This window comes from Cetorhinus maximus, chromosome 25 (genome assembly GCF_964194155.1).
Source record: "Cetorhinus maximus chromosome 25, sCetMax3.hap1.1, whole genome shotgun sequence".
Lineage (NCBI taxonomy): Eukaryota > Metazoa > Chordata > Chondrichthyes > Lamniformes > Cetorhinidae > Cetorhinus > Cetorhinus maximus.
In genome coordinates this window covers 32,147,669-32,174,915 of record NC_135903.1, presented here as the reverse complement: position 1 = coordinate 32,174,915, position 27,247 = coordinate 32,147,669, and the positions used below count along the sequence as shown (strand labels likewise).

Here is a 27,247-nt window from a genome sequence, read left to right as displayed (position 1 = left end):
GGGCAATGGTCGGATTCTCTCTTGTTGGAGATGGTCATTGCCTGACACTTGTGTGGTGCAAATTTTACTTGCCGCTTGTCAGCACAAGCCTGGATATTGTCCGGGTCTTGCTGCATTTGGATATAGGCTGCTTCAGTATCTGAAGAGTCATGAATGGTGCTGAACATTGTGCACTCACCAGCGAACATCCCCACTCCTGCCCTTAATGATGGAAGGAAGGTCATTGATGAAGCAGCTGAAGATGAACCGAGGACTGGTTGAACCGAGGACATTATCCTGAGGAACTCCTGCAGTGATGTCCTGGAGCTGAGATAACTGACCTCTGACAACGACAACCATCTTCCTTTGTGCTAGGTATGACTCCAACCAGCGAACAGTTTTCCCCCTGATTCCCATTGACTCCAGTTTTGCTATGGCTCATTGATGCCACACTCTGTCAAATGCTACCTTGATGTCAAGGTCGGTCACTCTCACCTCACCTCGGGAGTTCAGCTTTTTTGTTGTTGTTTGAACCAAGACTGTAATGAGGTCAGGAGCTGAGTGGCCCTGGCAGAATCTCACCTGAGCCTCAGTGAGCAGGTTATTGCTAAGCAAGTGCCACTTGATAGCACTGTTGATGACCTCTTCCATTACTTTACTGATGATGGAGAGTCGACTGATGGGGCAGTAACTGGCTGGGTTGGATTTGTCCTGCTTTTTGTGTATAAGACATACCTGAGCAATTTTCCACATAGCTGGGTAGATGCCAGTGGTGTAGCTGTACTGGAACATTTTGCCTAGGGGCGTGGCATGCTCTGGAGCACAAGTCTTCAGTACTAGTGCCGGAATATTGTCAGGGCCCATAGCCTTTGCAGTATCCAGTGCCTTCAGCCATTTCTTGATATCACATGGAGTGAATCAAATTAGCTGAAGATTGGTATCTGTGATGCTGGGGACCTCCAGAGGAGGCCGAGATGGATCATCCACTCAACACTTCTGGCTGAAGACTGTAGCAAATGCTTCAGCCTTATCTTTTGCACTGATGTGCTGGGCTCCGCCATCATTGTGGATGGGGATATTTGAGGAGCCTCCTCCTCCAGTGAGTTGTTTAATTGTCCACTACCATTCACAACTGGATGTGGCAGGACTGCAGATCTTAGATCTGATCCGTTAGTTGTGGGATCTCTTAGCCCTGACTATCACTTGCTGCTTATGCTGTTCGGCATGCAAGTAATCCTGTGTTATAGCTTCACCAGGATGACACCTCATTTTTAGGTATGCCTGGTGCTGCTCCTGGCATGCCCTCCTGCACTCTTTATTGAACCAGGGTTGATCCCCTGGCTTGATGGTAATGGTAGAGTGAGGGATATGCCGGGCCATGAGGTTAGAGATTGTGTTCGAGTACAATTCTGCTGCTGCTGATGGCCCACAGCACCTCATGGATGCCCAGTATTGAGTTGCTAGATCTGTTCGAAATCTATTCCATTTAGCATGGTGGTAGTGCCATTCTATGTACTGTCTGAAGAAGAGGAGCAGTTCTACTGTCCTGAACACTATTCCTGTCTGCAAACACCACCACCAAAAACAGACTAACTGGAGACTCACCTTTGCTGAAGTTTGTTGCTCTGTTTGCCCACTGCTAACTGCACTCCAAAGTTAATCCTTTGGTTTTAGAAGCCCTTTGGTTGGTCCCGGGTATTTGTTGACATATACACATGCATGTTCGCTTTTTCTGCTTGTTACTTTATAAATCGAAACTTTATTAAATTGTGATCAAGGTTTAGTGTTTGAATAAGTCAGGTTTTCGTTGTATTGTCAGATTCTTAATTCTTTGTTGTTTTGTGGATTGTCCGCCACAATGCTATCCATTGGAATTGGAAAACCAATGGTCTCCATTACAATCTGCAGTACTCTTACTCCTATCAAAAATTACTGGACAGCTACTTTCTCACAAGTTAAAACTATTTGTGCAAACCCATCTTGGTATAGGTGGCTGTTACCATCTTTATACCAGTTGTGTCCAACAGATGTGGGTACCACCAACCCCTCATTGGTTGGGCTATGGAGGCCCAGACACCCACCCCCCCAAAAAAAAGACTACAATATGGACTGATAAAGGTGGTTTTGGCCATGGAAGGAGACTATTCGCCTGTCAGGTTGACAATCAGCCTACAAATATTTCCGCTACCTCGCACTGTTGTTCACTAGAGGGTGAAGGTACGAACAGCCCTCCCTCGGGGGGGCGTGTGCATGCCTTGGGGGTGATAGTAGCGCAGCTTCTATTGAAGAGTCCATGACACGGCGTGAGAACGTGACATGAGCTGAGTGAATGTTGTGCCCGATAAAGGAGAACTTTGTCCATTCGGATCCTGCTCCTTCTGATAATGCCTGTTCTGTTGGAGTTTCCTTCTGAGAACGCGCGTGTTAAAAGGACGCGTTTCTCCCTCGCTCGGCACTTGGTGGGGGAAAACCAGGGGTAAACAATGAAAAGGGGCTGAAAACAAAAAAAAACTGCGGATGCTGGAAATCCAAAACAAAAACAGAAACAGAAATACCTGGAAAAACTCAGCTGAAATTAAAGGGCTCTCCAAAAGCAGAGAGAGAGAAAATGACAGTAAATTACATTTCATCTCCCTGCGATGGAGCATTGAGTAAACAGTGTCAGAGAGGCTAATACCCCTACACCCCAGGTGTCCCTCCCCTGAGCCAATGGGTGCTGTGGGAGGTGTTATGCGCGCAGTCCCGGCCTGAGACTAATATCAGGCGCCAGTGCAGTCAGTGCTGTAGTGTTCTTCCAGTCTTGGCTGCAGCTTCACCGCCCCAGTAACTCCTTAACAGCCCTTTCTGGGTTTTTTTTGTTGCAATTAGAGGATAAATGGCCAACCGTTTACAATCTGGAGCTGCCTGAGAGAGAGAGAGAGAGAGAGAGAAGAAACATAAAAGTTTGGGCAGAAGAATTGTTTTATTAAGCAGCAGATATAAAGTTTGTGTAGGTTAAGCAAAGAGGGGAAACTTTCAGAAGAATTGTTTTAGATATAAAGTTTGTGTTGGTTAAGCAAAGAGGGGAAACTTTCAGAAGAATTGTTTTAGATATAAAGTTTGTGTTGGTTAAGCAAAGAGGGGAAACTTTCAGAAGAATTGTTTTAGATATAAAGTTTGTGTAGGTTAAGCAAACTTTCAACAGAAGCCCATAATAACGATGCAATGGGTTTTGTTTTTCTTGGGTGTTGAGTTAAAGGGGTCGGATTGACAGGAGAGGGAGGGAGGGAGGAGTCAGGTTTTTAATTCACCCCAAAGTGCCCCCAGTTGCTCTTCAGGCGAAGGTTTGAGTCGGGAGTTTTTAAGAAGTGGATGAGGGGAGGGCTCCATGTCCAGGACCATGTCTCAGGCGGAGGTGGACCTGGCTGGTTTTGGGGTTATCGCCTCGCCGCTGGATTTGGACCTGGAGCGTTCGCCGCTGCTCAGCAAGATGCAGACCCGGCGGCGGAGAGCGCCCGCCAGAGACTGTCGGCGGAATCCCCGCCTGCAGAGGAGAAGCTCCATCGAGATCCAGCTGGGGGCTGACGGTCTCCTCCTCCGCCGCCCGCTCCGGCCACAGCTAGCCCCGGACAGCGAGCCAATACGGCCACCGCCGCCGTCCCCGCCGTCGCCATCCCCGCCGACGCCCTCGCCGCCCGCCGCCGCCGCTGCTGCTGCTAAGGGCGGGCCAGGAACGGGCGCCCCCAGCGCTCCGCCCGGCTGCCCAGCGCCCCAGCCCCTGCTCAAAGCGGCGGCCACCGCCAACAGCTCGGACACCGAGGATGGCAGCCCCCGCCTCCCGCACAAAGACTCGGTCTCCGAGCTCCCCGAGGAGAGTAAGATGGAACCGGAGGAGAATGAGGTGGAGATGAAGGCGGTGGACACCTCTCCCGATGGCAGGTTCCTCAAATTCAACATCGAGCTGGGCAGAGGGTCCTTCAAAACTGTCTACAAGGGCTTGGACACCGAAACGACCGTGGAAGTGGCGTGGTGCGAGTTACAGGTAAAGTGGGGGCGGGCGGGACAGGTGCTTTCAAATCCCCGCCTGATATATAATCTGGGGACTCTGTGCCATCGTTTGTCGTTGTGTGATTCAGAAATGCTTCAGTGCTGCAAAGAACCTTGCACAGCATCTGGGCAGCCAAGTACTTTTCTTTCAAAGCGTTATCAATGTTGTCATGCAGGAAATGCGGGAGCCAATTCGCGCACAGCAACCTCCCACAGGCAGTGAGGTAATGAGCAGATTATCTGTTTTTAGTGATGCTGGGTCGAAGGATAAATATTGGGCCAGGGAAGAGCCCTCCTGCCTTTCGGAATAGTGCCATGGCATCTTTTCATTCACCCCAGAGGGCGGATGGGGGCCTTGGTTTAAAATCTCATTCAAAGATAGTTCCCTCAGTACTGCACTGGAGTGTCAACCTGCATCATGTGCTCCTTGTATGGGACTTGAACCCACAAATCTTCTGACTCCAAAGCAAGAGTGTATTACTGAGCCGCAGCTCACTTGAATGACTGACTTGTCTTGCAGAAGGATGCTTAATGTGTCATTTCCTCAGTGCATGGTCACAGCACTGTGGATTGTGTATCATTCACTGTGCCGCACACTCCGAGGACTGTTATGCTGCTAGAATGGTTGAAAAGCATATCCTGAAATTAGGAATGCAATTATTCCTGAAATTTCCTGCCAAAAAAAAACCTGGCTTAATGTTCACACTTTGAAAGAATGATACTGATACATTAATGTTGTAGCTATAGGCCTGCTCCATCCCCTGGCAAGTAAAATAACAATATTTAGAGAGAGCAGCAATCAGCTTTCACACCCTCTACCTATTAAAATTAGCTACTGATGGAATTGAAAGATGCTACGAGATCCGAGGGACCTCCACCTTTCTTCCACTAGCATTTCTAAACCTATATTGACGTGACACTGAGCCTATACACTGTCAGCTCCAGGGGATTTGTACAGTATCTCTAAAATTTCATTATAAAAGCACCCTTACAGGTGATCATTAGATGAAGCGGTGAGAATGAAAAACCAGGTACTTCTGGTCAGAGGTTTAAACTGACTTACATGTTAATGCAATTGTTGTAAATTAAGCTTATGTGGCATTTGGAGAAGCATATATATTGTAAGGTGAGTCTGCCAGCATAGCTGTGTATTCTGGTACATTACACACTTGAGGATCAGGATATTCTGTTGTTAGTGATCATAGGTGGGAGATATGGCAGCTGAGAAAGTTTTCTCCCTGTTTACCCTATCTTGTCAAATGCTGCCATTGGGTTATGGTATTATCCTTGTGTCTGGAACTGATTGTGGGATACTCGTATCTTCCCTCTTGTACTCAATTGTTCCTCACTTGGTCTTTTTCATTCCATGCCCAGCTTCAAGTTTGACAACACATGGAGACATGGAAAAAATAGCCATGTTGTTAAGTTATCAAAGTTGTATCATTTGTTATATAAAAAAGGAAAATGCTAGAAATATTCAATAGGTGAGGCAGTATCAGCAGTGAGAAAAACAGTTAACATTCCAGGTCAATAACCTTTTACCAGAAATAGAAAAATTTGGAGATGTAACAAGTTTCAGGTTATCCGTTAATTCTTGTTTCTCTCTCCACAGATACTGTCTGACCTGCTGAATATTTCCAGAATTTTCTGTTTTTATTTGAGATTTCCTGCATCTGCAGTATTTTGATTTTGTATTAGTTTCATTTGTTTAGGAAATGACTTTAATACCAAATTCATGTCAAGGAAGTGTATCTTGGCTGGGCAAGGGTGAGAAATTATATAAATTATCTAATGCGAGACATTAAAGAATCCTTGGCATTAATAATCATGATTAATACTAAATTAAGATAAATAAACCTATACATTGTTTTAATTTTACCAAATCATTTTATGTCACATGCACAAAATATAGACTAAGAAACTATGCAATATTCAATTTATTCCACTCACCGACTGAGTTAAACTCCCTATTGTCTCTTCATACTTCTTCCAAAAGTTATAGGAAAATAGAATACAATGCCCCAAAGAAACCTTCTATGCAAAATCAATTAAAGTATTCAAAAGGGCAATAGATAAGTCACTCAGGAAGTAAGAGTGTTGGGGAAGATAATCTGGTTATTTTTAAAGTTATTAACATTGAACTGATGCCGCTCATTATCCCTTTTGGAAAATAGATAAGAATCTAAGTTAACTGAAATGGTTTCCGTTAAATAATTTAGTTTGTTTTTGCGCAGAGATGTAAATCAAATGGTTGAACTTGAATCTACAGGGAATTGGGATTGAAAAAATAGAGCTACTATGGCTAGCGTAATTGTGAAGCAGACTTAAAGGCTTAATATGATGTGCCGATTAGTCCAGATTTTAAAACATATTTTCTTTTTGTTCACTGTACTGAAGAAATTCATTGACCCAAAACAATACGTACTTGTTTGCTCAATTTGTACTTAATGTAATAAAATGTAACTCAACTCCATGTCTTTTCAGTTTAAATGTTTAACGAGGTGGTGACATTAGAAATATATTTCAGCTCCAGCGACAGCAGAACATGGTTCCATCAGCTAGTTTATTCCAGTTTCTCAATGTGAAAGCAAAACATGTATCATATTTGCTTAAAGAACAAAACACATATCATGAGTGTTTTAAGAAAGCTGCTGACGAGAAGTCCTCTATGGATTAATTTCCTATTGAAAACACAGCACGTAACTTACTGTTATGTCAACAACTCACTGTGGAAATAAAAAAACATACAATATTGGCATTCATTCAGTGTATTCTACACATAGAGAATCTCATATCTGTGGAAAAATGTCCAAATTTTACTTATTATCCAGGTTCAACCATTTAAGTTATATTTCTGTATTGAAAACCACAATGCTGAACTGAAACCATTTCATTTAGCCCAGCTTTTTATTTATTTTCTAGAAGGGATCGGTTCAACTTTATAGCTTTAAAAATAACCAGATTAGCACATTTAATAGTGGTCCTTTTCATTGCTAGCCAAATCATAATGTCAGATCACTTGCAGTAGTTGTGAGGCAAATAGCCTGTCAGTTGATTGACAAAGTGTGTAGCTTTTTGGTTTGCACTGTCCTTATCTAATGTACAATTTTTAGCACGAAGGAGTATTATGATCAATTATTTAGATGTAATTATATTACTGATTTGTTTTGTAAAGCCCGTATTATGTTTCCTGTTCTCTCATGCATGCCTTTTCATCTATTTAATTTAGCAAGCCATTGAGATGTATTGAAACATATTGGTATCTAGCCAGATTGGGGCAGTTTACTCAGTTTACCTCAATGTTACTTTGGTTCACTTTCAACACAGGGTTCAAAGCCCTAAGGCATTTAGTAGTGTTTTAAACATTGGTACTAAGGTCTCCTTGTAAAAGTTTAATCACTGTGGTAGCTAATTAGGTTGTGAAATCACATGTAAATAATTCACTTCAAATGACGTGACAGTACTTTAAGTACACCTGACCTACAAAATTGCCGTCTTTGCAATGTCAACATACAATGAAACACTAAAAGTTGGAGTGTAAAAATTATGGAGCGTGGGGGAGGAGACAGCATAGTGGTATTGTCACTAGACTAGTATTCCTGAGACCCAGGGTAATGCCCGGGGGACCTGGGTTCAAATCCCACCATGGTAGATGGTGGAATTTGAATTCAATAAATATCTGGAATGATGACCATGAAACCATTGTCGATTGTCTTAAAAACCCATCAGGTTCACTAATGCCCTTTAGGGAAGAAAATCTACTGGCCTGACATACATGTGACTCCAGATCCACAGTAATGTGATTGACACTTAAATGGCCTAACAAGCTACTCAGTTGTATCAAACCACTACAAAGTCCATAAGGACGGACCACTCGGTATTGACTTAGGCACTGGAAACAACTGCAAACTCAGCCCTGTCAACCCTGCAAAGTCCTTACTAACATCTAGTGCCAAAATTGGGAGAGCTATCTCACAGACTAATCAAGCAGCAGCCTGACATAGTCACACTCATGGAATCATATCTTACAGACAATGTCCCAGACAACACCATCACCATCCCTGGGTATGCCCTGTCCCACCGGCAGGGCAGACCCAGCAGAGGTGGCAGCACAGTGGTATACAGTTGGGATGGAGTTGCCCTGGGAGTCCTCAACATTGACTCTGGACCCCATGAAGTTTCATGGCATCAGGTCAGACATGGGCAAGGAAACCTCCTGCTGAATACCACATACCACCCTCCCTCAGCTGATGAGTCAATGCTTCTCCATGTTGAACACCACTTGGAGGAAGCACTGAGGGTGGCAAGGACACAGAATGTGCTCTGGGTGGGGGACTTCAATGTCCAGTAGCAAGGGTGGCTCGGTCGCACCACTGCAGGCTGAGCTGGCCGAGTTCTAAAGGACATAGGTGTTAGACTGGGTCTGCGGCAGGTGGTGAGGGGACCAACAAGAGGGAAAAATATACTTGACTTCATCCTCACCAATCTATCTGCTGCAGATGCATCTGTCCATGACAGCATCGGTAGGAGTGACCACAGCATGTCTGATATTAAATTCAGGGCCATTTGATGATAGGAAGGTGTCAAGTACAGGGGAAAAAATCAAATAGTAGACAGTGAAGGCAACGCCCTTGGTATATCTATACAAGAAAGCAGAGGACAATTAGACATGCAAGTGAACAATAAAATTAGTGCTATTTTTATTATTTACACTAACTTCCTACTCACCTTCACCACCCCCGCCCCCCAAAATTTTCTCCTTACCCCTCCTGCCCTAAAAGCAACACTTGGTTTGGGCAAAAACTCTGCCAGTGCAATGCCTAGTGACCAAGTTATTAGGTGCAGGATGGCAGGACTCATTGTTTTCAATGGGATGTGAATTGAACTTTGACCCTACTTTGTAATTTAGTGGAAAAATTCTGATTTCATTTGGGAAAAGTACGGCATCATCCACCCCGCTTTTCAACATGTCTAGACTCCTGCCCAAATTTACATCAGTCACATTGACTATAAAATTTTAACCTCCCAAGGACCTATGCAAATAAATAAAGGCTAGTAACAGAACTGAAAATGACGGAAAAGTAAAAGCAAGATATGTTGTAGATAAGAAGCTGAGACCAGTATTTGATGCCTAAAGTTGGCAGACCTTTATTAAAATGCATGATTACCTGAATCTGACGAGCAAAGACTGACTTCAGTGCATATACATTTCCATGGATGAGCAGAGTGCTCTTCTTTCTCACAGCAAATATTTAATATTCCATTCAGTTTCAGAAGTTGTCAGAAGGCTGAACTGACCACCTGGGCACTTTAGCCACACAATCATGTTCTGGATTGGAGTTATACTGCTGCTGGTGTGAACTCAAAAAGTGTGAAAAGGCATCCTTGTGGTGGGAAGGGGGAAGCTCACTGTTCCTTGGCTTTAATATGCTTGTGTGTCAGACTGTGTCCTGTTACCCTTGTTCTGCTGCCACATTTTACATCAGTTTGTTTGTGGAAATCATTTTCTATCAGTGCAAGAGTGGAAATATAACCTTGCCTTAACAATGACAGTCTAAGGAGGTGATATTTTTGCCATTATTATTATTTCACCCTCCAGCGTCTGGTTTGTTGGAGAGTGGAAAAATATACACGTCTACAATGAATTATACAGCTCAGTTTGTGAAGGTATTTACATGCACTATTAGAACAACAGAAAGCATTTTGCATATTGACTGGTTGTTTAAAGAAGCACTGGAGATGTTTTTATGACCTGTGAGTTCAATGGAGATAAATAGAAGTGGCAATTGAAAAGAGTGGGTGAAACAATTACAATAAGGTAGTAAGTAACTGGCTGTTTTCGGAAGGTACCCATTTATGCTCTTATGGTGCACACTGTTTAAAAATAATCCTGGTCAATCTCCCTCCCTCCAATCCTGAAAACCTTTACTGCTGCTGGGAAATGGTTTCATGAATGTCAGGCACCCTACACTGGTTAGATCAAGAGGCCACTCCACAACAGTGGCTGTCAGCACACCGCTACCAATGGAGGGCACGTAGCCAAGCTCAACACTGACCTCACTCAATGATCACATACACTCACTTTTGCAGTTTTGCTTGTATGGCCTTCATCAGCAGAAATCCTGGCTGATTTTTCTCCTTTGACATAAGGCTGCTGATCCCAATTGTAGTGACATATCCAACTGCTCTGCCTAAAATCGGGTAACTCAGCTCAGATTGGGGACTCGCACCTGCAACCTTTCTGGTATTGCACCTCGCAGCCACTCACTAAGTTACTGAGTTGCTGAGCTACCAAGAGACCCAATCCAGTCTCTCTTCACTCAGTTTGTACTCTTTCATCTGCTCCCAAGGGCCACATATCTCCTGCATTAAGAAATGTGCAAATGTGACCTTCCCCCAGTGGCACGTTAATAAGTAAATGCTTCCTTTGGAATGTTTCTAAAGCTGTCTAAACTTAATTCTACAACATAATGCAGAATGTAATGTGACATTCCTCTTTTTTTTTTTGCTTCTGTGAAAGATCTTCCGAATCGACTTGCCTTAGCAATTTGTCCATCCATGCAGTGGCCATGAGCCAAGAGAGTTCTGAGGCACAGAACTCTGTCAACCGATTGAATTTCCATAACTTGACCAGGAAACAAATCTACTTTCTCATGTTCTGCAAACATCAAAAACTTCAGCACTACTTGCATGCAAGATGTCTAATTAACTATTAAATACAACCTACAGGAAAATGTGACGTGTCATGTTTCATAAGCATAATAGGTAAAATACCTTTGCTTATCTGCATCCTCACTTTGAGTGTAACCCATGGTTTCAGGATGAAAATTATCTTGCTCTGCCAATTGTACAATTATTAAATAAAGCTCAACTTAGTTCCTGGTGGGCATTAATTTACGTAAATCGGCACTAATTTGCAGCCAAAGTCAAAGGTGTCAAAAGGATTTCTAGCATTTAAATGAAAAGCCACACTGGAGCACAGTATGAGTATTTTAGTCTGCGTTTAATTGCGTACAGAACCCAGCGCTTAATGGAAAGCTGGGGAGAAAATATTCCATTCCCAGAATTGGCATTTCCAACTGTAAGGAAATGCTGGAAAAGTTGATCATTAAAAATTCAAGCTGCAAAAAGAAAAACAATGGGTGTTATTATAACCTAACTCACCAAGCAGGAAACCCATAGGATCAGTTGCAACACTGGTTTTACACCCTAAATGGTTTTACTCTCCATTGAAACCCATGTTCCACCTAGACTGATTCCTGGGATGGCAGGATTGTCGTATGAGGAGAGATTGGGCCGACTAGGCCTGAATTCACTGGAGTTTAGAAGAATGAGAAGGAGATCTCATTGAAACGTATAAAATTCTGACAGGGCTGGACAGACTGGATGCAGGGATGATGTTTCCTCTGGCTGGGGGTGTCGAGAACAAGGGGTCACAATTTCAGGGTTTGGGGTAGGTCATTTAGAACTGACATAAGGAGAAACTTCGTCACTCAGAGGGTGGTGAACCTGTGGGATTCCCTACTGCAGAGGGCTGTGGAGGCCAAGTCACTGAATATATTTAAGAAGGAAATAGATAGATTTCTAGACTCTAAAGGCATCAAAGGTTATGGGGAGAGAACGGGAATATGGCGTTGAGATAAAGGAGCAGCCATGGTCATATTGAATGGTGGAGCAGAAACCTCAAAGGGCCAGATGGCCTACTCCTGTTTATGTTTTTCTATGTTTCAATCCCATTGGTTTCCTGCCTGGCAAGTAAGCATAAAATTATCACCAATATCTTTCCTGAGCAGAGATTTAATATTTCCCAAGAAATCTTCTGATGAGGATCCAACCGGTCAACATGATCTTAATTTTGTGCTTTGAGGTCCTTGTGAGGGCCTAAATACCAGTTATTTAATGTTCCAATTCTCAGATGTAGATGTTGTAACATTTTGGAGCATCTCCAGCTCAAATTTCTGATATATTAAATTGAACAAAATTACACCTGGATGGCGTTAAACTAAATTTATGTTAACACCATGAGCCGGGTCAATTATCCTTCAAAAGTCATCCTGTTGAGTTATTAACGAAGAAATAACGATGTTTATAAGAACTTGTAAAAATCTCTCTGCATGGGAAAGATACTAATAATGAGATAAAAATAGTTCAAGTTTGAATTTAGAATTTGTCTTAAAAATTTTTGATGTATCTTTCTTGTTTAACGTTTACCACCCTTCAAAGTTTTGTGTGTCTGTGTGTTGTGTCGGTGTGTTGTGTGTATGTGTGTGTGTGTGTCTCCTCTGTTTGAGTTGTGAGGAATTTCAACACTGAGGAGTTTTCCTTTTGCCTTGTACGGCTCATACCAGTGCCAAAAACACTGAGCAGATGTTCCCCTCAATGTACTAAGCGTGGTGGCGAGCATGAAAATCGGTGTTTTACCCGTCAGCTGCACTGGCGGGGTTTTGTGTTGTATCGTCTGCTTCCCGCCTCATTAAATATGCACGCACGGGAAACATACCCGATCGCTGATCGCAAGCAGCCTCTGATTCGCCTGCCCCACAGTGAGCTCATCGCTTCCTCACTCTGGACGTCATATTTAAAGTGCAGCCGCGCAGTGTTCTCAATGTCTACAGCCCAGGACTGCTCCACTGAAGACACGGCTCCGAAAGCCAAGAAGACGGCAGTCCCCAAATTCGGTGACGCCTCACTGGAATGCCTTTTGGACGCAGTTGAGACCCGCCACAATGTCCTATACCCCCACCCTGGCCACAGGAGGCCCAGCAAGTTCAGCAATCCAACTTGGGAGGCAGTGGCAGCGGTGGTCAGTGCCAACGCTGCACTGAACAGGTCAGGCACCCAGTGCAGAAAGAAGATTAATAATCTCATCAATGCCACAAGGGCAATGCAACCATCTCATCACTCTAAACTTTCACACTCACAAGCCCATCACACATTCACTGGCATCTCACTCACTGCCAGTTCAAGGGACATCACCACTCACTCTCTCACACACCCTCACATCTCCATCTGGGCTAATCTCCTCTGGAGATTGTCCGTGGCCCCCCTCAGCACCCACACATGCCAGGCATCCTTATCACCTGCCCTGACATTCATCCTGCTCATACCCTCTCCATCTGTCTATGCAGAACAAGATTGCACACAGTCACAGGGAAATATCCCAAATGGGGGAGGAGTGCCGGAAGTCAAGGCAGGTTGCCTCCACCTCCGCTGTGGATGGTGTAGATTCACTGAGATGTAGCGCTAGGGTTAAGAGAGTGAAAAAATTTAAGGAGCACAACGATGGCATGGGTGTTCACAACGTATATAATGTTCACAAATGTAAATAGAATTGCATCTATTTCACAACTGCCCTTGTGTATGCCTCCTTTTTATGATGAGCTGTGTTGCTGTGAATCAGGTGTGATACCATGGTGCCTCTCCCCACTTATGGGAGATGTCGCTACCATGGGCCTCTCGTCTATGTAGTGTGCTTCCATATCACCACAGTGTGTGCCCCTTTATCAGATCATTCTCAACACCAGTGCTGCCTCGACCTTATTGTTAAGTGTGTTTGTGGAACTCCATGTGCTCTCTATCATCCAGCAGGGTTTCCATTCTATGAGCCCAGACTCAGAGTCCATGTGCGCTCCTGTCTGCCAACTGCATTTCCAACTTTCCGAATGTTGTCCCATTGCTGGAGAAACTTCTTTAGCCAGAGAGTGGTGAATCTATGGAATTCATTGCCACAGAAAGCTGTGGAGGCCAGGTCATTGAGTGTATTTAAGACCAAGATAGGTTCTTGATTGGTAAGGGGATCAAAGGTTACGGGGAGAAGGCGGGAGAATGGGGTTGAGAAACTTATCAGCCATGATTGAATGGTGGAGCAGACTCGATGGGCCGAATGGCCTAATTTCTGCTCCCACGTCTTATGGTCTTATGGAGATGGATCTCCTTGAGGAGCTTTCTTACACTGAAGGCATACAGCTATGAGCCCACTGAGGATAGTGGAATAGCTCTTGGCTCTTGTAGGCTGCCATTGGGACTGGGATGCTGGAGAGACATTTGAAGAGGCAGTACCTTTTGATGTCTGGTGCCGGAACTTCCTCCCGCTCCAGTTAGCACTTCATCTCAGTAAGGACTCTGCTCCCGAGGTTTCATCATCCTTCAAAGGATCAGGACATTGTGAGCCTGATGTGTAACTATTCACTCTTATATTGGAGTGCATGGTTGAAATGAGAGGAATAGCAATGCTGGTGTTAATGTTGGATGATGATGGAGGGCACTTGTCCGATAAGGTACTCGCTGCAGTTAGCCACCGTATGCCACGAGGAGGATGACTATGAGGGACTCACGTGCACACCTGCTTTGTCTGGCCCATGCTAGGGCCTCTTCCCCTGCAGCCTCGACTTCCTCAAACTCAGCGCCCTCATCCTCTTCAATGTCCTCTTCATTGGAGGAGACATTCAGCTCCTCCATGTCGGCATCTGGCAAGTCCTTCCTGCTTTGCAGCGCCAGGTTGTGCAATGTGCAGCAAACCATAACGATCCGTGAGATCCTCTGGGGACTGTACTGGAGTACTTCGCCAGATCTGTCGAGGCATTGGAATCGCATCTTTAAGATGCCTACGGTGTGCTCCACCAATGGTCGGGTAGGGCATGAGAATCATTATATCTTCTCTCTGCAGGATTTTGCGGCCACTGCACTGACGTCATAAGCCCCATCCTTTGCAGATACCCCCTTATCATCGAGGAGCCAACCCTGGATCCTGTGTGGATCCTAAAAGGTGTCCAGGATCTGCAATCTACTCAAGATGTATGAGTTGTGGACACTTCCTGGATATCTGTCGCAAACCTGCATGATAAGTTTCTTATGGTCACAGACCAACTGTACATTGAGTGATTGGAAGTCTTTCCTGTTTATTTGTTGGAGTGCCTATTGACAAGGAGCTTTTATAGCCACATGAATGCAATCGATGGCACCTTGCACCTGTGGGAATCCAGGAATTGCTGCAAAGTCCACTGCCCTGGATCCTGGCTTGCTTGATCACTGTTGAAGTTGACGTAATTGTGGCCTTGGCAAAAATGGTGTCTGTCACCTCATGTATACATTTGTGAGTGAACGCTTGAGCGATCCCACAGAGGTCCCCAATGGAGCCCTGGAAGGAGCTGCTCGTGTAGATGTTCAGTGCGGTGGTTACTTTCACAGCCAGCGGCAATGGATGCCATCTCAGTCCCCGTGGTGCCAATCCCTGGAGAATGCGGCATAATTTGAGTCACCAGATCCCGGGACATGCGGAGGCATCAGTGACCCTGTCTCTTGCTCATCTGCAGATAAGATACGCGAGTTCTGTACACCCTCGGACTTGAGAGGCGCCTACGCACGACATTTCTGTGAGCCTCATCCTCTGTGTCCGGCGGGAGTCCTGCTGCCCCTTGGACTTGAGGGTTTAGCTCCTCCCTTTGGGGAGCCTGGCACCTCGATCACAATCTTCTCCTTCCCCCCTCCTGCCTGTATACGATTATGCGGCAGCAATAAATCCGGACTCCATCCTCCTGATGGTCTCCTCTCAGCAGCATCAATGAGAAACAGACATGAGTCAGTATCAGCCTGCAAAGGTCTTATTTCTGTCAATGACTCGTCAGTGAATGTGGGGTCAAGGGCTTTGTACCAGTGTCGGAAACTAATTGCCCCAAAAATCCCGGCTAACGCAACGTGTGTTTTAAGATGTGCCTTCCCCTCACTTCGCTCAATTGCTCTGGAGTGCGTTACTGCCCTGGGGAATCTCCACGCTGTGAACAAGGGGATACAAGGAGATCAATTAGTGATACTTTGGGGGATTAGTCTCGCATGAAACCCCATTATAGTTTCACTTCCTGATTCCCTGCATCGGCATTGAAAAGCTCCTAACATGCCTCAGCTGTGCATCTCTCCTCATTTGGGAATGCACCCCACCCCTGTGCAGGCACCCACCCTACAATCAGCCTTCAGAGCCATCACTAGCACAGTATCTCCTCATCACCCCCTACCCGCCCCCAGTCCCCACCACCCCTACCCGTCCCCAGTCCCCACCACCCCTACCATCCCCAGTCATGTGTCTGAGTGCAACCTTCCCCACTCTTATCCCCCAGTGGAGGCCTTGCCCTGCAGCCCCTTCCCTTGCCTCCGGCCTGTTTCCCCCTTTCCCCAGTGGAGGCCTTGCCCTGCAGCACACTAAAAGCCACCCCACTTTACTGCTGGAATGATAGGTAAAGACTGGCCTCTGACACCCCCTGAAAGTGATCTGGTGCTGCCTGCGAAGCCTGGAGTTGCCACGAGCGCTGTGCGATGCAAGGTAAACACACGAACCTCAAAGTCATAAGCAAAGTGCAGGTCGCCAGGTGCATTCACTTATATACCATTGTGAAACTCGTTGGTCTAATTGGACACCGACGTACCCTCTTGATCCAGCGTTGAAGGATGATTCTGGTGAGCAGCCCTTATAATGAAATGCAAATGTATTGAAATGACGTTCCCAATGTGCCACAGAGGGAAACGCCATTGGCAGCTGGAGCATACGATCCCAGACCGCTTTTACAATGGCGGTAAACTGAGTTTTCCGATCTCGTGATATTTTCCACTCTTCTCCGCCATGGTATCTGTCACAGGTGGGGCTGGAAAATCCCACCCACTTAATTTAAGTATAACACAAATTAGATTTAGGATCAAGCTTTTAGCATTCTGTCCCAAAAATGTGCCCTGACCCCAAAGAAGCAAGACACTTTCGTTTTCCTTGTAGCTACTTGTGTGAATTTTCTCTTTTAGTGTAAAATTTTAGACCAATGAAGATCAGCTACAATTATAAAAGAAGTGGCATTTATACCATCAGGCTGTGTTAGATTGACTGTCAAGTTCCATAAGTGGAAGAATTGTGCTCCAAATCTACTCCGTAAGCGTTCAGTGTTTTTCCGATCAAGCAAGAAGTTACTTTGTAACTCCGAACATGTATTTGAAAGTGCAGGAGATCTGACAGTGTAATACATTGGAGAACTCTATACACTATAGCATGGAACCATACATAGGAAGGCATTTTGCCTAACAGGCAAGTTCCTAATCTCAGATGGGTCACCAGGAAAAACATCAATTAGAGCTCAACATGAGAGCGAGAAAGAAATTGTCAGCCTGCTGGTAACTTGTTAAGGGGCAATATTTCCAGGACTTGATTCTTATTATCTTGTTTAGGCATAAGGTATATTTTGGGGGAGGGGTGTAACTCAGCAGATTAACGAACAAAGTACATTAGATATTTTATTCAGGCTTGCTTTTGAATACTATGAAAAATCTGTTTGAATAATAACTAATATATGTGTTAGTAAAGTGAATAATGAATTAGAGTTCAATGGTGGCTGTCAGAACTGTGCTGTTAATTGGCATGTTGTTGGGATTCGGGGACAGATCTCAAAATCTCAACTGAGTCCCATCATGAATGCATTAGGCTGTTGTGATTGAGCAAATAAATGGGACTGTTTTATTACATTCTATCATTTTAATTAATCAACTAAATTACATTCAGATCTTACAAAAATGATTTGGCAATGGCGATTTCCAAGGCTGTTTATCACTTAAGATTATTTTAGTGAGAATACATATACTAGTTGTATGAGAGCTATTGGTTAGTACACACTAGATTGCCTTTGTAGACAGGAAATCATTAAAGTTTACAAATACCAGATGTGTAAAGGTTCAGTAGATATTTTTTCAATAGCCTTTGACTCTTTAATGATGAATTGGTTACGCTGGAGTCTTCACTTTGCCCCAAACAAAGTACAAATACAACCGCTTCCAGCAGTGGAGCACAGAGGAATGGATGTCAGTCTGGACTTGATCCAACACAACTTAAACTGATCCAACCGAAGCTTCTATTCAGTCCACATTTAGTCCATGCCAAACCTTCGTCATTTCTCTTAAAATAGTTGTTCCCAATTGAGTTGTATTGGCTCTGTGTTAGAGAGTAGATAGTTACTTGTGAGCTTCATACTGTGAAGGAATCTGTATGTATTGCTCATGGAGGGTACATTTTTTTAACAAGTCTTGCATTTGATCAATTTTTTCAGATTCAGAAGGTGTGATTCGTTTTCCACTCCACTCAGTCCCCAGAACTTTTAACAGTTGATGAATGAAAGATTGACTTGCATTTTTCACGTCTTTCATGACCTCAGGACATCTTGAAGTACTTTACAGCCAATGAAGTAATTTGGAAATTTAGCCACTGTTGTACTGCAGGAAATGCACAATTAAAGGATGATATGTATTAGCATTTTCTGATTGCCAGGCTTAAATCTTTATGACTAAGTTAATATATTTTACAATTGTCAGGTAGGGAACAAAGGGAATTAGGGGAGGTGAATTAGTGGCGAGGCTTTGTATAATTTATTTCCATGTAATATTTAGAGAAATAGGGATTTAAACTAATTAAGTGACAGGTTATTAAAATGTATAGTTATTAAGACTGACTCCCGACTACTCACACTGTGAACCCACCATGATTTCTAACTTTCCAACACACCGGCAAAATCATCTGGAAATATGGGAAATCTGCTTGACATAAAAATATTGAGTGTAGTAACCATCTGTTTGCAATTATTGTTCAAGCAGGCATTTGTTTATTATAATAATATTAGAAAATGTCAGTTAATTTTACAAAACTTCTGCAAGTAACAGCTGTGGCTCAATTAATAGCCCTCTTGCCTCTGAATCAGAAGTTTGTAGGTTCAAATCCCACTCCAGGATTTGAGTAAAAAAATCTAGGCTGGCATTCCAGTGCAGTACTTGCGGAGCACTGCACTGTTGGAGGTGCCACATTCCTGGTAGGACATTAAATGAGGCTCTGTCCTCCCTGCTCTGGTGGATGAAAAGATTCACGTGGCAGTGATTTACTAGAGACAAAGGCTGTTTTTTCTCTGGCTGAGGAGTAAGTGGCACAAGAGTGATCCATTTAAAATCGTCAATGAGAGACGAATGGAGAAAATTCTTGAGACAGTTGTTGGAGCTTTATGTTGGGAATAGTTGGGGTAGAGAACATTGTGCCTCTTCAGAGAAGGGTAGATAAGAATGTGAAGCAGAGGACTGCAGAGAGACAGTAGTTTGGTGTATTACAGGCTTAATGACCTCCTCCTATGTGGTGAATTGCTACAATAGGCAAAAAACAAGAGTGAGAAAGATTTGACAACAGTTTAATCAATATGTGATGATAACATTGACTAAAAAGAAATCAATTAATATAAAAAAGACTGTAATTTGTTAGTAACTGTAGTAGATAGGAATTAAGCTATCATGCTCAAATTTTCTTGTGCATTTTGATATGTCAATGTGATCATCTGCAGCTCTGTTTATGGAACTGAAGGCCTATTTAAAATACAACTATCGGCTTACTTGAATAATCAGATTGACTTACCTCATTGTTTTTTGAAAAGCTGGCAATAATAATGTAGCATCATGTGTTGAAGTCCCACAAGTTACAGGTTACACAGGTTAGCTCTTTAGCAAGTTGTTTATTTGAGGTGATTGCACAGTGAGCGTATTTTCCTCTTGTTGGCATGTGGCAGTAAAGCAGTCGTATCCCCAACCCATTTTTCTGCCTTATGGCTCATCGAGCATGTAGCTTGGATTCCCAGCAAGATCCATGCCACCAAGAAGAAGCTTGCTGCTACAAGGACAAGGGGAGAGGTGAGATCATTTAAAGTTTTAAAGTCCTGAAGATCCAGGAGAGACCTACAATTTTTAGGGCTTGGGCTGGGTCATGCCCAGAAAGGCCCACGGTTTAAAATAAGCCCACCTTTCCTGCCAAATATCAGCCTAAGAGCCCACTCCATGTACTTGCTCCTGTCATATGGATAACTGTGTCCTCTCTCCTGCTAGTCCATGGAGTCAGTGGAATCAATGGTGCTAAATAGGGGTAATGGAGTGACAAGCTGTGGGCAGGAATAAGGTATCCTCCATCCATCCCACCAGAAGTGATGGAAGGGAAATTTAGTGTGGTGTGGAAACACAGTGAGAGGCCTCATTGCCTCATTTTGATTCCTTTTTCACTGCTACCCCACCCAATTTCAGGAGGGAGCGCAGAGGAAAGTCCATCCAATGAGCTGACAGTGTAAGGGTTATAAATTCTAGGTCAAGCTAATGTATGGTAAAAACTTCAAAGTTATGTAGATTTTTTTAAACCACTGACGAACAGCGGCAACGGTGTATGCCATCTACAAGATGCACTGCAGCAACTCACCAAAGATCCTTAGACAGCACCTTCCAAACCCACGACCACTACCATCTAGAAAGACAAGGGCAGCAGATGCATGGGAATACACCACCTGGAAGTTCCCCTCCAAGCCACTCACCATCCTGACTTGGAAATATATCGCTGTTCCTTCACTGTCGCTGGGTCAAAATCCTGGAACTCCCTCCCTAACAGCATTGTGGGTGTATCTACACCACGTGCACTGCAGCGATTCAAGCTCACCACCACCTTCTCAATGGCAATTAGGGATTGACAATAAATGTTGGCCTAGCCAGCGACGCCCATATTCCGTTATAAAAAAATTATACAAAAATCAATTTTACAAGCCATGTAAAGTTTTAAAACAGTGCATTAAGCTTGTAATAGTTAGCCACCATTTACACTAGGTCTTATGGTCAATAGAAATGGATTACATTAAAGTTTTTACTGTTTTCATATTTTTACTCAGAAGCTAATCTTGGTTTAAGGGCAAGGAAGATTTGTGCTCTTATGTGATTGATTTAGATCTTAGGGTTAGTTTAATGAAATATTTTGTCTCGCTTGCTTCAGTAAGATCACAAATCTACACAGGATAATATTCTATCAATATGAAATGGTGATGTCTTAAAACATTTTAGAACCCTTTGTGAAATCTTATTCCCATGTGGTCTTTACCCTGTCCAAATGTGGATTGCATTAGTTAAGTGCCAGATATGAACTGCACATAATTTCAGAGCAAATGCCAAAAACCTTTTGTTCAACAGTTTATAAATCAGTTTAATTTTTCTTTCCCAGGATAAGGAAGCTGAGTGCAGTGGCATGGTGGTTATGTTACTGGACTTAGCAATCCAGAGGCCTTTACTATTATCCTGGAGATGTGAGTTCAAATCTCACCATGTAAGTTTGTGATAAAAACAAAATACTTTGGATGCTGGAAATCTGAAACAAACATAGAAAATGCTGGAAAAACTCAGCAGGTCTGACAGCATGTGTGGAGAGAGAAACAGAGTTTGTTTCTCTCTCCACAGATACAGTCAGGCCTGCTGAGCTTTGCCAGCATTTTCTATGTAAGTTTGTGAACTGATTTCAGTTAATTAAATAAACCTATAATCTAAAGCTAGTGTCTGTAATGGCATCCGAGATAGTTGTAAAAACCCAACTGGTTCACTAATATCATTTAGGGAGGGAAATCTGCCATCCTTGTGTGGTCTGGCCTGTAACTCCAGAGGCATATCAACGTGGTTGACGCTTAACTGCCCTGTGAAATGGCCTAGCAAACTATGAAACCTTCTTGAGAGGAGTTAGGGATGGGTAATAGGTTTCCAGCAATGCCCACATTCCTTGAATGTGTCAGAAAAACCTTAGCTTAATTGTCCTAGTTATGTGAAATATAATGGATGAATTATTTTTGCAATATCCTTAACCTGCAGCAGACCTGAGGACCTCTGTGGAGCACAGATACAGTAAGATCGATTGTGCTGCCAAAATTTCCATTGAGCAGAGCATAGGAATTTTGAAGACATGCTTCAGGCGTCTTTATAAATCTAGGGAATGTTTCAGTACAATTCTGCCAGGTTGGTATGCATGGTTGGTAGCCTGTCATATCCTGTACAATTTTTCCACAAACAAAGGGCTACTGATTAAAGCTCAGGAGGACAGAGAAGAAAGTGACCAAGGTCATCAGGGTCAACAGGCAGCTGAGGCACTATTAGAGGAAGTGGTCACACAGGAGCAACCTTTGCTAGTTGCCAGAGATCTGTGTGCAAGCCCAGCAGGGACAAAGCTTCAGCTAAATGATTGCTGTGTCCACCAGAACTACCTTCATGGTCCCCCTTTTTGGAAAGGCCTTCTTGTTATTGGCACTTCAAACAGTTTCTCTTTATTTTCTCTAATCTAAACCATTTGTGACTTTGCACCTCTATCAAGTCTCCTGTTACCCACATAATACACTGTGCCTTAAACAAATACTTTAAATTTAAAAAAAGTGGAATAATTTGTTACAGATAGACATCTCTTGATATTCTCTAATATGTCAGGGGAGCCACAGAAATTGTTGGCTGTCATCTTAAAAAAAAATATATGCTTTCGGGGATGAAGAGTTAACTCCAACAGGCCGTTTGGCTGGAAATAGAAAATAATCCAGAACTAATTTACTAAAGCGGTTAGGTTTGAAAAATTTCATGCAAAGTCCAGTGTCGGGAGTTAAACGTGTGACATATGATTGAAGCTGTCATTGCACATTTAAATACTTTCCTGAAATTATAAGCAGTGTGTACTATTTAGATTGAAGTAATACTATGGATTCAGTCCTCATTCATGATCCAAAGATTTCTCACATGTTGCTAAATGGAAAAAGATAGTAATAATATGCAAATTATAGAATATGTTTGAGTATTGCTGAAGAAGAAAAGACAAGTTGTCGAAGCTTTTCGTCTTGCACTCATCAGGACAATTCGTAAGAGTACCAAATATAAAGGGAACAACAATTTATATTTCATGAGAAGAAGCTGCTGATTGGTTGGCAAGTAAACTCTGATTGGTAGAGGCATTGCCATGAGGAATGCACCAGTTAACTGATGACTAACCATTAACTGCCAAGCTTTGTTTAAATTCAAACCAGGCAGGTTAACTCTGATTGGTCAAGGCATTGCTCTGGGGAACAAACCAGAGAATGGCTGTTGCCTGTTTTGTTTAGTTGAAACAGGTGCAATTTGTGTACGTGTTTTTTCTGTCTGCAAAGAACAGGGCTCTGTGTATTAATATATGTAGCTTCTAGCACATATAAGTGTGCCATACAGCAAGCCCGACTGATAATCTTCAATCGGATGTCAGCATTAACACTGAGGATGGTTTAGCAAATGTTGTCCAATCACAGAATCCCATCTAATGTTGGACACGTGTTTTGAATTTTAAAAGCATGGACTGATTGGGTCCAGTTGGTATCTTGCCTGTCGCGAACAGCTAAAGGGACATGCTGTTTGATACAATCCATCAGCCTTTGGGACGTACGGCCTACATACCTAGCGTCACAATGGACTGAAATTCATTTACCAAACTTCTCATTTTTGTGATAGGCAAGACGTCTTTTTGGCAGCATCCTGTTAGTGGCGAACCCTAGGTGTTCCGTTTACATTTGGCATTCTTGTGAATTGTCCTGGTGGGTGCAAGGTGAAAAGCTTTGACAATGTGTCTCTTTTTTCAGCAATAATCAAGTTCTGTAATACCAAATGACTAAAAATATGTTTGATTATTATATGAAGCATGTTTGAGCCTGAGACCACACATCCATGATATCACTAAGACCACCTGTTTCCACCTCCATAATATCACCTGACTCCACCCCCTGCCTCAGCTCAGCTCAGCTGTTGCTGAAACCATCATCCATACCTTTGTCACCTCAAGACTTGACTATTCCTAGCTGGCCTCCCACATGCTACCCCGCTTAAATTTGAAATCACCTCAAACACTGCTGCCCATGTCCTAACTTGCACCAAATTCCATTCACCCATCATCCCTATGCTCACTGACCTATATTGACTCCCAATAAAGCAATGCCTCAATTTAAAAATTCTTATCCTTGCTTTCAAATCCCACCATGGCCTTGCCCCTTCCTTTTTCTGTAACCTCCTTCAGCCGCACAACCCTCTGAATTTTCTGTGCTCCTCTAATTCTGCTCTGTTGAGCATTCCCAATTTTAATTGTCCTACCATTGATAGCTGCGCCTTCAGTTGTCAAGGTCCTAAGCTCTGGAATTTCTTCACTTAACCTCTCTGACTCGCTACCTCTCTTTCATAGAAACATAGCAAATAGGAGCAGGCGTAGGCCATTCGACCCTTTGGGCCTGCTCTGCCATTCAGTATGATCATGGCTGATCCTCCATCTCGATGCCGTATTCCCACGCTCTCCCCATACCCACTTACGCCTTTAGAGTCCAGGAATCTATCTGTTTCCTTCTTAAATATGTTCAGTGACTTGGGCCCGGATTTTCCCCTTGGCGATTTGGGGGCGGGGCCCGCTCGCCGAGGGGAAAATGACGCGGGATGACGTCGGGAGGAACCCCCGACATCATCCCGGTCCCTTTAAATATTCAGGAAGGCGGGCGGACAGCGCAATCAGCTGTCCGCCCGCCGACCTGTCAATGGCCAATTAAGGCCATTGACAGGCTAATTAACCTTATTATACGCCCTGCCCGGCCAACCTTAAGGCTGGCGGGCAGGCCAGGAGCCCCAGCGGGCTGCAGATTATTAATGAAACTTCATCCACTGGCGGGATGAAGTTTCATGTCCGTTTTTTTAAAAATTTAATAAATTTTATGTGTTTATTATTAACATGTCCCATCTCGTGTGACATTGTCACATGAGGGGGACATGTTAATAATTTTAATATTTATCTATGTTTAGACTTTACTTACCTCTCACGAATCTCCCTGAGACAGGACTTTGCCTCAGGGAGCAGTGCGCTTTTTCGCACGCATGCATGAAAGAGTGCACATTGACAGATGGGGATTCCCTCCACCCCTCGCACAGGAAGCGCATAGCGCTTTCTCTCGGGCAGCCCGCTGGGTGGGCCTTAATTGACCCGCCCACTCAAAATGGTGGCGGGCCCCATTTTGGCGGCGGGGTTCGGCTGCCCACCCGCCGCCAAGCCGGTGGGGCCCACCCGCCCATCGAGGTAAGAATTCTGCCCTTGGCCTCCACATCCGTTTGTGGTAGAGAATTCCATAGGTTCACCACCCTCTGAGTGAAGAAGTCTCTCCTCATCTCAGTCCTAAATGGACTACCCCATATCCTGAGACTGTGACCCTTTGTTCTAGACACTCCAGCCAGAGGAAATATCATCCCTGCATCCCGTCTGTCCAGCCCTGTCAGAATTTTATGTGTTTCAATGAGATCTCCTGTCGTTCTTCTTAACTCCAGTGAATACAGGCCTAGTCGGCCCAATCTCTCCTCATATGACAATCCTGCCATCCCAGGAATCAGTCTGGTGAACCTTTGCTGCACTCCCTCTATGGCAAGTATATCCTTTCTTAGGTAAGGAAACCAAAATTGCACACAATATCCAGGTGTATTCCTGCTTTAAGACACACATTATAATCTTCCTAATTGACCAAGCTTCCTTAATATCTCATATGTGATTTGGTGTCAAATTTTGTTTTATGAAGCACTTTGGGTCGTTCTATTATGTTAAAGGTGTTATGTAAATACAAGTTATTGTTATCATTTAATCAACTTTAAATGCAGTTTTCTTGACCACTTTATAGAATTCTAATGCATTTGTGGTCAGTTGTGGGATACTGTGGCTAGTTATTGTCATCTTAGCCATGTTTATCTCCATTCTTATTACATATATACATCATAATTTTTGATATTCAATCCAAAATACTGATGCACTGGTCAGTGAAAAGACTCAATGAAAGGAGCCATTTTTCCACTACCTACGATGTGTAAAATCATGGACGGAATTTTATGGCCTCGTCCCGGCAGGATTGGGGCTGTAAAATGCGGTGAGCCGTTCAATGGTCCATTGACTTGAACAGGACCATAAAGTCCCACCAAAGTAAAATTTCGCCCCATGTTTTTCTAACCTAGCAGGAACACAGGCATCAAATTTGCATCAAAATTTCGCTCGCTCTGACATCCTTTTAAACAATGAAGGTGACAATGTGGGGCTGAGTGTATTGATTTTGATTGTATTAATAATGATTTTAGTTAAAAAATACTCCAGTGCATTATTGAATGCTCTTACATTGTCCTTCAAACTTCCTTTTTATATAACTGCAGCCAATGTGGATTTACCTCATTCACATTGTTTCTTTGATGATAAATACTACGTGTATTGTTAATCATTTAAACAACGCCTGATTATACCTGAAACCCTAATATCTTAGGCAAATATATTGATGTCCTAAATAAATATCTTTCCATCCTGCTTTGAGTACCCACTATTTCTGTACGTGTAATCGCTTTGGCAAGAATATCGTGACTGAAAGTGATAGGAAACAGATTGTTGCGTTGCACAGGCAGCTTAGAAAACATGGTCAGTAGCAAAATTACAAATCTGTTTTACATAATCAGATCCAACCCTTAGGAGGAGAGGGGCATGGGAAATGGCAAAGGTAGATACACCAGATCTGAATATAAGTGGTCCCAAAAAGTTGTTTGCCAGCATACCTGAGATGAGAGGCCTGAATTTCTTTAGAAATTTCCACCTCTTCAAAAGCAAGTCACAGTAAAGATGTAAATCCCACTAGTGCTTTTATAACCACCAATTCAAGGACCCTCCTCAGTGTGTGCCAGACTGTTGTGGAAGCTTTGTATTTTACATTTTTGTACTGACAGCAAATGTGGGTTTTGAGTAGACTGGTTTGAGAAAGTGCCAGTACCAAGGAACTTGTGAGAAGCTGCACAATATTTTGCCTCTTTGCTGGTGTTGAACAAGAAAAACTTAAAACTGGAATGGTTTATGTTTTCCATGTTTTGCCAAGCCTCGATGGTACGGGGAAATTGTATTCAGCAGCTCGTATTTAAGGAGTCACATTGCAATGTATTATATTGGGTTTAACTTGTAGCAGGTTTCTGGAAAGAATTTATTTTCTGATTGTGGTTTGCACACATTAAGGGCCTGTCAAAAAATGAACCCTGCTCCTGGGCCTGTAAACCATTAGCACCAGACCTGTACATAGCTTTTTTGATCCCATAGGTAAAGAATTTACTATAGATGGAATGTTAACAGTTCTTTGTTTTGGCTGAGCGCATACCCTTTCACAAGGAGTCAGAAAAATAGTTGACTTACCTCCCTCACCCTTGCACAAAGCACCCTAACACTTACTACTGGGGAGTAGTAAATGCCAACTCCATATGAAGCAGCTGGCTTCAGAGGAGCATTTATAGAAGCCAGACTGTGCTTTCAATCCAAAAAATAAAGTTCGCTAATGTCTGTGCCAAGAAAAGCTTACTTTTTTGTATTATCTCCACATGGACACTGTTTTCTAAGTAATATTTATTGAGTGATGTG

The 27,247-nt window shown here is 43.3% G+C and overlaps 1 protein-coding gene across 2 annotated transcripts in view; it reads left to right on the top strand.

Moving 5' to 3' along the window:
- Nucleotides 1-3,158: 3,158 nt before the first annotated feature.
- The window catches only part of wnk4a (WNK lysine deficient protein kinase 4a), an 84,407-nt gene continuing 60,318 nt past the window's right edge, over nucleotides 3,159-27,247 (top strand). For both annotated transcript variants that reach the window (XM_078529751.1, XM_078529750.1), the window contains exon 1: nucleotides 3,159-4,000. In XM_078529751.1, coding sequence (XP_078385877.1) covers nucleotides 3,347-4,000 — 654 coding nt within the window. In that variant the 5' untranslated portion in view covers nucleotides 3,159-3,346. The remainder of the gene's footprint in view (nucleotides 4,001-27,247) is intronic.